The sequence below is a fragment of the Pelobates fuscus genome, chromosome 8, assembly GCF_036172605.1.
Source record: "Pelobates fuscus isolate aPelFus1 chromosome 8, aPelFus1.pri, whole genome shotgun sequence".
Lineage (NCBI taxonomy): Eukaryota > Metazoa > Chordata > Amphibia > Anura > Pelobatidae > Pelobates > Pelobates fuscus.
Genome location: NC_086324.1, coordinates 38,206,013 through 38,218,276, shown reverse-complemented (window position 1 = coordinate 38,218,276; position 12,264 = coordinate 38,206,013). Strand labels below are relative to the sequence as shown.

The window sequence follows — 12,264 nt, the reverse complement described above, 5'->3', positions numbered from 1 at the left end:
TATTCAACAATACACAGTAAACATTAAACACTGAAAGGAAAAAGTAGTAGTTTTGATTTTATTATATTGTATTTTGATTTTGTTGTACATTAGTAGTATATGATGACTTTCAGGGGTTTTATGCTCAATTAATTTGGGGGTTATATTCAATCTTTCGGACTCTCCTGATGACATCACTGGCAAGACACTCTCTGAGCAATTGTCACTGTCCCTACTCTAAGCAGTTAATGTCAGACTGCTGATTTCAAACAGTTAGACATGTCTTTAGAATGCTCAGGAAACACCATTCAGTTTGGAGGGAGGACGTATGACCATATAAAATATTTTTTTGTTCTCAAGATACCTCCCATTTAAAAAATATTACCATTCTGGCACTCTCTAGTAATGTTACAATCCAGTCTATGTAGACACTATGCTAGCACTCGTTAGAGTTCTGCTGTCACTAAATGAGTAGCATATTACATTTTAGCTTTAGGGACATGTCATGTTATGATACTGTTATAAACTACCCTTAAGGAGTTAAAGTGTATCTGTCAAAGACCCCCGAAAGTGACATCTCCACTTAGGGTCCGTGACCGTGGGGTGCAGTGGGATGGCTCTTACTATCGCTCCAATGGACTTTAAAGGAACATTATAGTCACCTAAATTACTTTAGCTAAATAAAGCAGTTTTAGTGTATAGATCATTCCCCTGCAATTTCACTGCTCAATTCACTGTCATTTAGGAGTTAAATCACTTTGTTTCTGTTTATGCAGCCCTAGCCACACCTCCCCTGGCTATGATTGACAGAGCCTGCATGAAAAAAAAACTGGTCTCACTTTCAAACAGATGTAATTTACCTTAAATAATTGTATCTCAATCTCTAGATTGAACTTTAATCACATACAGGAGGCTCTTGCAGGGTCTAGCAAGCTATTAACATAGCAAGGGATACGTCTAATCTTAATTAAACAGAACTTGCAATAAAGAAAGCCTAAATAGGGCTCTCTTTACAGGAAGTGTTTATGGAAGGCTGTGCAAGTCACATGCAGGGAGGTGTGACTAGGGTTCATAAACAAAGGGATTTAACTCCTAAATGGCAGAGGATTGAGCAGTGAGGCTGCAGGGGCATGTTCTATACACCAAAACTGCTAATTAAGCTAAAGTTGTTCAGGTGACTATAGTGTCCCTTTAAAGTTCAAGCTCACCTGCCCCTTCAAGGCAAACCTTTAATATGAAAGAGGTTTGCCTTGAGGAAGAAGCTGAGCTTGGACTTTAATGGCCATTGGAGCAATACTAAACATCTCCTAACATTTAAATGTGCATACGGTCTTTAGGATAGTGCGCAGGTAACTTTTTTTTTTTTGCATTTGCTCTATATTATTATTATTATTATTATACTTATTTACTACACTTAATTTTACTATAATTTCAACTATTGAGATTGTGTTATGTAATGATCCATACATGAATTTTGGTTATTGAGTCTTTGTTTTTTTTGTTTTTTTCTCTTCTCTACTCTTCCCTTCCCTTTCTGTCTCTTCTCCTCCTTTCATTCTCTTTCTTTCTTTCTTTCTTTCTTTCTTTCTTTCTTTCTTTCTTTCTTTCTTTCTTTCTTTCTTTCTTTATTTCTCAGAATAGAGAGTATTTAATTGAAAAACTTCTCACCAAAACACCAAATGTTGCCCAAAGAGGAAAGAAGGTAAAGTGTTGCATGCTTATTTAACTGATGCTATTATAATGTAATCGTTTTTTCTGTATGTATAAAGAAAATTAAATACTATTTCATTAGAAAAGATTATAGAATATGCACTGTGCAGGGCAGCAGTAATTAGAATTTCAGTATTGATTTATGTTGCACAGAACACTGCAGGTTAAAAAACACAAAGCAGGCTAAAAGTGAAGGCAGTTACAATCCACATCTGCTATGTTCTCGAAGGTTAAAGGAACCTGAGTCCCTGCAGGTATTTTCATGTAAGCATTTTTATTTATTTTTTTCAGAGAAAAGGCAGTGTTTATTTTGCTTCTTAATGTGCAGCACTGACATTCAGCATCTACACGCGCTGCATGGAGACACTGGACTTTCCCCATAGAAATGCATTTATAAGGAGATGCTGATTGGCTTTGTCCTTCCTCCTCTTCCCCCCGCCCCCCTCTCCCCTCCCCTCCCCCTCCCCCCACCACTCTCTGGTGTGCATCCTTAGTTGAGATAATCAGAATTACTATGGGAAAGCATTTTGATTGGCTGAGATCATCAATTCTGATGATGTCATCCAAGGTGGCAGATTGGTGGCAAGGGAATAAAGGGGGGGGCAGCCACGTAAATAGTTAGTTTAACGTTATAGGGTCAGGAATACATGTTTGCCAAGATGTTGTCAGGGTGAGTTAGTTGTGACAGGCAACTTTGAAATCAACTTTAACTTTAGTGATTAGTCAACTTGCAGAGTTTCTCCATGACGTTTGTTTCACAAACACTGACAGAGTATTTTGTTAACTAAAAATTCAAGTGGATTCAAAGTGACTTTGAAATATAAGGCCAGAGTAGCTAAACTTAAAGCATTGCTGACTTAGAGAATTTTTTCCAAATTGGCTATTTTGACCTTAAATTAAAAATTAACTTTAAATTAATTTTGAACTTTAGTTAAAAACCCTGTATAAGCATTGATTGTATCCATGGGGCAACTTAACCCTTGCTGAAGATCTCTCTTGGTTTACAACTTTTTGGCTCCCATGGAATTAGTGTGATCTAAAGTACACGTTAAGTAAAGTGTTTTAAAAAAGTAAAAGGAATGTATTTGTACAGAGCGAGATACACATTTTCCTTGTTAGTTCACTGAGTCAGCAGACCCCTAGTGTAATCGTTCTGCACCACTGGAAACCTGAATTTGATGCTTTCAATCTCACAGAATTTCTTTCATAATATTGACACAATTGCTCTTCAGTATGTTTTGGTCCTCAGAGACCGGCCTGTGATTTGGCGCTATACATCTAAGTATATTCCCATTTAAGGACACATTAATTATGATTCAGGAAGTCCAACCTCTATTCTATATAAACACGATGTTATCTAATGATAATTTATTTCTGTCATCAGAAATACTGTGTACAAAGTGTTCTCTGTTCGTTATTTCGGTTCTTCAGAGGACTTTATATTGCTAATGACGGTGCGTCCCACGCTGGAGACTGACGATTTGTCCTCTTTCTCGGAACAGTTTTCATTTATTGACTGGTAATGAAAAGACAGATACAGCTGGAGTTTAGTTTGGAACATGGAAAATGAATACATCTATAAATAATAATAAATTAAAAAAGTAAAAAAAAAGATTGTTCAGAGTTGAACTGAAGTTGCACCCGCAACTTGTTTACGGCATGGTAACAGCCTGTGGCAATAACACTGGGAAAAGCTGTACTGCAGAGCACTGTATAGTTTTTCAGAGAACTGATATAGTACAATTATAATAAATTAACATTTATGATAATATATGCCTGTATACTTATCTGTGTTTTTTTTTTTTTTGCTTTTTACTACTATCCCTTTAACAGCTGGAGTAAATTTAAAACCCTAAGCGCTGTGTAAATTAATAATTTGCAGAAGTTCCTCATTATTGCAAGATGAAGCAAAAAGTATAAAGAGGTCCAGGCACTCCAGAATACAAAAAAGGCAAATGTATTGAACCCACCGCCACTCACAACGTTTCGACTTGAACGGTCTTTGACAAATGACAAAAGAGGTCCTGGCACTCCAGAATACAAAAAAAGGCGAATGTATTGAACCCACCGCCACTTACAACGTTTCATGCTTGACAAAGACCGTTCAGGTCGAAACTTTGTGAGTGGCGGTGGGTTCGATACATTCGCCTTTTTTGTATTCTGGAGTGCCAGGCAGGGCCGGACTGGGAACTAAAAGCAGCCCTGGAAAAAATTCTATACCAGCCCAACAATGCGCCGCGGCAGCACAGGCGAAAATGCATCACCCCCAAACACACACACAAAAAATGCATCACCGCCAAACACACACACAAAAAATGCATCTTCGCTTGTTTTCTTGTGTTTCTTATTTCCTCTTTTGATTTTTTTTTTTAACTCGTTTAGTGTATCTTGTCTCTAATTTTTCTCCTGTCTCTTAGAACCCCCCTTATGTGTCTTTTAACTCCCTCGTGTATCTTTTACTTCATCCCAGCCTGTGTGTCTCTTTTTACCCTTCTCCAGCCCTCTGTATGTCTCTTCCCCATCACCTTTTGTGTGTGTCTATGTCCCCCCCAGCAAACCTTCTGTGTGTCTCTTTGTTTTCCCCAGTCCCTCTGTGTGCATATTTTTCCCCCAGCCCAGCTTTGTCCCCTCCCAAACCTTTTGTATGTCTCTTTGTCCCCCAGCAAACCTTCTGTGTGTCTCTTTGCCTTCCCCCAGTCCCTTTGTGTGCCTCTTTCTTCCCGCAGACCCTCTGTGTGCCTCTTTCACCCTCTGTCTCTTTCTCCCCCCTCCGCCTGTTTCTCTCTCTTCCTCCTCTGTCTCTTTCTCCTCCTCCGTCTCTTTCTTCCCCCTCCCCCTGCCTCTTTCTTCCTCCTCTGTCTCTTTCTCTCCATTCCTCCTGTGTCTCTCTCTATTACCCCTCTTTCTCCCCCACTACCCCTCTGTCTCATTCTCCCCTGTGTCTCTTTACCCCCCTCCCCCTGTGTCTCTCTCTTACCCCTCTTTCTAACTCTCCCTCCTCTGTCTCTTTCCCTCCCTTCCTCCTGTGTCTCTCTCTTTCCCCTCTTTCTCCCTCACTCCCCTTCTGTCTCTCTCTTCCCCCTCTTTCTCCCCTACTAGCTCTCTGTATCACTCTCCCCTGTGTCTCTCTTCTCCACCTCCCACTATTTCTCTCCTTCACCCACTGAGACTGACCTTGTCTGAAATCGGATCTAGAACGGCAGGGACAGCAATGTGATGTTGTCTCTCTCTCTCCATCATGCTCCCATGCGGTTCCCACAATTCCCTGCATGGACACATCATAGAGTAATTACTACTCTATGGTGTGGCTGTGCTGGGAATTGTGGGAACCGCATGGGAGCATGGTAGTTAGCTCCGCCCCATCCTCATTCCTCCAATGCTTACTGACAGCTGCACGCCTGTCAGTATCCGTGAGTGTGCCGCCAGACCCAGTGGCGGATCCAGAGCCTGATCTCGGGAGGGGCACTTATAGATTATTTTCAAAAAAAATAATCCTGGCACAATAAACACTACAGCTCAGTGTAGTAGTTATGGTGCCAGTAGTGCCAGGATCCCACCCCAGAGTAAGTAGTCATACCGTTTAAGAACAGTTTGACAACTTACCTGGGGTCTGCTGGGATATAGGGCATAGGAGAAGTGGTGTGTGTTAGGGGTGAAGTGTGTGTGTGAGCGGTGAAGTGAGTGTGAGTGCGTAAGGGCGGCAGTGTGTGTTAGGGGGCAGTGTGTGTGTGAGGGTGGCAGTGTGTGTATGGGGGCACTGTATGTCTGTGTGGAGCAGTGTGTGTATGGGGGGGCACTGTGTGTATAGGGGGGTCGTGTGTGTGTGTGGGGCAATGTGTGTATGGGGGGGCAGCAGTGTGTGGGGGGCAATGTGTGTATGGGGGGGCAGCAGTGTGTGTAGGACACTGTGTCTGTGTGTGTATGGGTGTGCAGTGTGTGCAGGGCAGTGTGTGTAGTGTGTGTATGGGGGCAGTGTGTGTATGGGGGCAGTGTGTGTATGGGGCAGTGTGTGTATGGGGACAGTGTGTGTATGGGGGCAGTGTGTGTATGGGGACAGTGTGTGTATGGGGACAGTGTGTGTATGGGGGCAGTGTTTGTATGGGGGCAGTGTTTGTATGGGGGCAGTGTGTGTGTGAGGACAGTGTGTGTGTGTATGTGGGGACAGTGTGTGTGTGTGTGTGTGTGTGTATGTGGAGACAGTGTGTGTGTATGTGGGGACAGTGTGTGTATGTGGGGACAGTGTGTGTGTGTATGTGGGGACAGTGTGTGTGTGTATGTGGGGACAGTGTGTGTGTGTGTATGTGGGGACAGTGTGACCCCCCCTCACCTCCCCTAATACACAGTTGACCTACCCCTCCCCAATACACATTTGACCTCCCCCAATACACAGTTGACCTACCCCTCCCCAATACACATTTGACCTCCCCTCCCCTAATACACAGTTGACCCCCCTCCCCCAATACACATTTGATCTCCCCTAATACACAGTTGACCCCCCTCCCCTAATACACAGTTGACCCCCCCCTCCCCTCATACACATTTTACCTCCCCCCCCTCCCCTCATACACATTTTACCTCCCCCCTCCCCTCATACACAGTTGACCCCCCTCCTCTCCCCTAATACACATTTGACCTCCCCCCCTCCCAATACACATTGGACCTCCCCTAATACACAGTTGACCCCCCTCCCCTAATACATAGTTGACCACCCCTCCCCTCATACACATTTTACCTCCCCCCCTACCCTCATACACATTTTACCTCCCCCCTCCCCTCCCCTGATACACAGTTGACCCCCCCTCCCCTCATACACATTTTACCTCCCCCTCCCCTCCTCTCCCCTCCCCTCATACACAGTTGACCCCCCTCCTCTCCCCTAATACACATTTGACCTCCCCCCTCCCAATACACATTGGACCTCCCCTAATACACAGTTGACCCCCCTCCCCTAATACATAGTTGACCACCCCTCCCCTCATACACATTTTACCTCCCCCCTACCCTCATACACATTTTACCTCCCCCCCTCCCCTCCCCTGATACACAGTTGACCCCCCTCCCCTCATACACATTTTACCTCCCCCTCCCCTCCTCTCCCCTCCCCTTCCCTCATACACAGTTGACCCCCCCTCCCCTAATACACAGTTGTCCCCCCCTCCCCTCCCCTCCCCTAATACACAGTTGTCCCCCCTCCCCTCCCCCAATACACAGTTGACCCCCCTCCCCTCCTCTCCCCTAATACACATTTGACCTCCCCCCCTCCCCTGATACACAGTTGACCACTCTAATGCATTACTGACCCCACCATCCCCCAAATGCAAAACACAATAGGTCCCCCAAGCCATTCTTACCTGCTGTAGTACACGATGCAGCTCAATGGTGCAGTCAGTGACTGTAGAACCGCCGCCGCGCAGCCGCCGGATGTGACGTCATGTCGTCATATGCCGCTCACATCCGGCGGCTGACAGGAAAAATCTGTGCGCCCCCTCAGTTCCAGCCTCCTCTTACAGCAAGCCGCAGTAGCGGCCGGCGGCGCGGCTGAGTCCGCGGCCGCATAGACCAACAGGCTAAATATAATTTTTTCTCTTGTGGCTGAAAGTGCAGCCATATCTCAAAGCGGCCCCAGGGCCGGCGGCCTACCGGGAAATATCCCGGTATCCCGGTAGGCCAGTCCGGCCCTGGTGCCAGGACCTCTTTTCTCAAAAAAGGCAAATGTATTGAACCCACCGCCACTCACAACGTTTCGACCTGAACGGTCTTTGTCAAGCTTGACAAAGACCGTTCAGGCCGAAACGTTGTAAGTGGCGGTTGTGGCAAACCTAGCCACTTTAGGTCATATTGCAGAACATTTAAAGGTCGTCTGAAATAGTTGTGTTAACCTGGTGTAAAAATGCATTTGTGGGTTTTAGAATAGAGAGCATGCATAGGCGAACAGCCGTGAATAAAGTTGTCAGTTAACTCCTGGAGCCATGAATAAAATTGTCAGTTAACTCCTGGAGCCGTGAATAAAATTGTCAGTTGACTCCCTGAACTGTGTTTCGTCCGGTTACTGGGGGATTTGGGATATTGCCTTCTTTTCCAGCGCTTTACTTTGGATTACCTTCTATACCAGCGGAGATCTTGGGATTTAATATTGCAGCTCCGCTACAGCGGTGGGTTCAATACATTTGTATTCTGGAGTGCCAGGACCATAGACATTTGTCTATGAGACAGCTGGGGAGTTTTCTTCTGCGTTCTTTAGCTTTCTGGCAGGTGGTATACGCACTGGGATAGAGTGTGCCTGCTTTCCCCCCTTTCAGTGAGCTGTAGAATGGCTCTGTGATAAAAGGGAGGGCTTTCAAAGACTGCACACAGGTTTGATTGTTTGATTGTTCAAGCTGTCTTTTCATGCACCCAAAGAAAACATGTAGAAAAAAATACATGCATGTTTTCTTTGGGGGTATATATTCTGAATAGTGGGTAAAAATACGTTATGTTTCTACGTATTGTTCCTTTAAAACCTGGAACCACACATCTCTTTGCAGAATAATTTTATTTAGCAAGATTGTATATGTGTTTATTGTTGCATTGTTCAGCCTGTTCTCACCTGATGTTAGTTTAAATATACAAAAATTATAGTGTCACACATTACTTCAGCACCCACGCATACGTCTTAAGAAAACAATAAAGATGCCCTAACACACACTTTCAATGCATCTAGCTGTCTGCTCACAGAAAATGATTTAAAATGTAGCTTAAAGGACCACTATAGGCACCCAGACCACTTCAGCTCAATGAAGTGGTCTGGGTGCCAGGTCTATGTAAGGTTAACCCTGCAGCTGAAAACATAGCAGTAGGGTTAATCCAGCCTCTAGTGGCTGTCTCACTGACAGCCGCTAGAGGCGCTTCCGCGCTTCTCACTGTGAAAATCACAGAGGGAGGAAGTTCCCCAGCGCCGATGGAACATGAAAATAAATCACAGAGGGAGGAGAGATCCCCAGCGCCGAGGGAGCCCAGCGCTGGAGAAAAGTAAATGTTTTAACCCTTTCAGCCCCTTCAGCCCAGCAGGAGTGGGACCCTGAGGGTGGGGGGAACATATTAACACTATAGAGCCAGGAAAACAAGTTTGATTAACTTGAGTGGAGAAGTTGAAAACGTCTGGTCCATAGAGATGTTGACAGATTTGCAATTTGTCTATAGTTATGTTAAGTAGATTAACAATGTAGTCTGTAGAGATACTCATTGGACTTGATGTACATTATTATGTACATAACTGAAGTCAAATCCACTAAGAATGTTAAAAGAAATATGGACACAATCAATATGCTGGCATTCTATGACAGCGATATTCATATTAAATATTTTCACTTGAAAATATTTTAATTTGCTGTACCTTTGTAACTGAATTATTTATTAGCGATAACTATGTCAAAGGTAAAAATTTTACAATATTACCAAGATGACAATTTGAAATGTAGGTTTTGTGAACATTTAGGTATTAAAATAAATAACCTGGCTTCTTATTCAGTCAATAAATGTATCACTTGTACTAATGGAATGCATTCATGTAGAGCAGTGGTTCCCAACCCAGTCCTCAAGTACCCCCTAACATTCCAGGATTTAGGGATTACCCAGTTGTGTCTGGTGTTTTTAGAAAAAGAAAAAAAAAAACACTTTAGACACAACAGGGCAAACCCTAAATCCTGGACCGGTAGGGGTTACTTGAGGACTGGGTTGGGAACCCGTGATGTAGAGACAGTGGCGGATCCAGAGCCTGATCTCGGGAGGGGCACTTGTAGATTATTTAAATAAATAATCCAGACACAATAACCACTACAGCTCAGTGTAGTGGTTATTGTGCCAATAGTGTCGAGACCGCCTCCCAGAGTAAGTAGTCAAACTGTTTAAACCCTTATGGACACATGACATGTGTGACATGTCATGATTTCCTTTTATTCCAGAAGTTTGGTCCTTAAGGGGTTAAGAACAGTTTGACAACTTACCTGAGGTCCTCTGGGAAATGGGGCTGTAGTAGGGCAGAGGAGCAGTGGTATGGGTGAGTGGTGCAATGTGTGAGGGGTGCAGTGTGTGTGTGCGTGAGGGGGACAGTGTGTTAGCAGTGTGTGTGTGAAGGTTGCAGTGTGTAAGTGAGGGCGGCAGTATATGACAGGGGTGCAGTGTGTGTGTGGGTCAGTATGTGTGTGTGACAGTTACAGTGTGTGTGTGTATTGCAGTGTATGTGTGTATGGGGGACAGTGTATGTGTGGGGGCAGTGTATGTGTGGGGGCAATGTGTTTATGGGGGGCAGTGTGTGTATGTGGGGGCAATGTTTGTGTATGTGGGGGCAGTGTATGTGTGTGGGGGCTGTGTGTATGGGGGCAGTATGTATCTGGGGCAGTGTGTGTATGGGGGGCAGGGGCAATGTGTGTGTGTATGTGGGGCAGGGGCAATGTGTGTGTTTATGGGGGGCAGGGGCAATGTGTGTGTATGGGGGGGCAGGGGCAATGTGTGTGTGTATGGGGGGCAGGGGCAATGTGTGTGTGTGTATGGGGGGCAGGGGCAATGTGTGTTTGTGTATGGGGGGCAGGGGCAATGTGTGTGTGTGTATGGGTGGCATGGGCAATGTGTGTGTATGGGGGGCAGGGGCAATGTGTGTGTGTGTATGGGGGCAGGGGCAATGTGTGTGTTTATGGGGGCAGGGGCAATGTGTGTGTGTATGGCGGGGCAGGGGCAATGTGTGTATATGGGGGCAGGAGCAATGTGTGTGTGTATGGGGGGCAGGGGCAATGTGTGTGTGTGTATGGGGGCAGGGGCAATGTGTGTGTGTATGGGGGGGCAGGGGCAATGTGTGTATATGGGGGCAGGAGCAATGTGTGTGTGTGTGTATGGGGGGCAGGGGCAATGTGTGTGTGTGTGTGTATGGGGGGCAGGGGCAATGTGTGTGTGTATTGGGGGCAGGGGCAATGTGTGTGTGTATGGGGGGCAGGGGCAATGTGTGTGTGTATGGGGGGCAGGGGCAATGTGTGTGTGTATGGGGGCAGGGGCAATGTGTGTGTATGGGGGCAGGGGCAATGTGTGTGTATGGGGGGGCAGGGGCAATGTGTGTGTGTGTGTATGGGGGGCAGGGGCAATGTGTGTGTGTATGGGGGGCAGGGGCAATGTGTGTGTGTATGGGGGGCAGGGGCAATGTGTGTGTGTATGGGGGGCAGGGGCAATGTGTGTGTATGGGGGGCAGGGGCAATGTGTGTGTATGGGGGGCAGGGGCAATGTGTGTATGGGGGGCAGGGGCAATGTGTGTGTTTATGGGGGGCAGGGGCAATGTGTGTGTGTGTATGGGGGGGCAGGGGCAATGTGTGTGGATGGGGCAGGGGCAATGTGTGTGTGTGTGTGTGTATGGGGGGCAGGGGCAATGTGTGTGTGTGTATGGGGGTGCAGGGGCAATGTTTGTGTATGGGGGCAGGGGCAATGTGTGTGTGTGTGTGTGGGGGGGTCAGGGGCAATGTGTGTGTATGATAAGAAGGATGGGGGCTTATAATATGTTTTTTTTTAATTTAATTAAAATAAATATATTTATGCCCCCCCTCCCTTCTTACCTTTACTGTGAGGAGGGGGGACATCTTTCTTTCCCTGGTGGTCCCAGTGGGGATTCATTGGTGGCCCCAGTGGTAGGAGTGAACTCTAGCCCGCGCTCCAGGGCTAGAGTTCACTCTCGCGAGATTTGGAGCGTTGCCGTGGTAACCGCGGCAACGTTCCAAATCTCGCGAGAGGAGGACCCGGAGGAGCTGCTGGCTGAGCTCCCGGGTCCTCTCTCCCAACCCTGCCGGCTGTCAGCACAGTGCCTGCGGACCGGGGAGGGAGATCTCTGATCTCCCCGGTCCGCAGGCACATTGCAGGGCTGGCACTTGGGCAATGCCAGCCCTGCACTAGCCGGCGGGGGAGAATCTCGGGGGGGGCAATTGCCCCGTTGCCCCCCCCCCCCTGGATCCGCCACTGTGTAGAGAATTACTATCTTGTAATGCAAAATAAAAAAGGTGTTGACTATAACACAACATTCCATCAACTAGGTGCCTGTAAGCAGTGGCAATACACAATACGTGCCACTAGATGGTGTTGCAGAATCACTTAATAGCTGCCTTGCTGCAAACATGCTTCAGTTTATAAACTGTATTAGGAGACTAGTTCTAGTAAATGTGACTATAATTTGTATTCATTATGAAACAAAGGTTATTATTTTCATTCTACAAACATTTACAGACTACCGTACTGTAGTAACAGTGCAAAAAGTAGCTATGGATCATAAATATAATGTATTATTTATTACTGAGAAAAAGCAACACGCTTTGATACCAAAGTCCTACGGTGAAGGTCACTGATAATTAGTACTTATTCTTACTTGTAACTGTCCACTTCTAATTGGCTTCTTCCGTTTTGGTGTCTGGCTTTATTGATGTCCGTACGTACTTTTGTCTTCCAGTAATTAATGTAAGAAATAGAGCCAAATGGCTTGTAAAGTTGTGCCTATATTTTTGGATGGGTTCGGAGTAATTAAACGTGTTGAAAATGTTGTTACAGAAATTCATTAACTCAATAAGTAAA

The 12,264-nt window shown here is 45.7% G+C and overlaps 1 protein-coding gene across 2 annotated transcripts in view; it reads left to right on the top strand.

Moving 5' to 3' along the window:
• The window catches only part of STK39 (serine/threonine kinase 39), a 281,003-nt gene that overhangs the window by 81,222 nt on the left and 187,517 nt on the right, over positions 1-12,264 (top strand). For both annotated transcript variants that reach the window (XM_063429695.1, XM_063429696.1), the window contains exon 10: positions 1,616-1,681. In XM_063429695.1, coding sequence (XP_063285765.1) covers positions 1,616-1,681 — 66 coding nt within the window. The remainder of the gene's footprint in view (positions 1-1,615; positions 1,682-12,264) is intronic.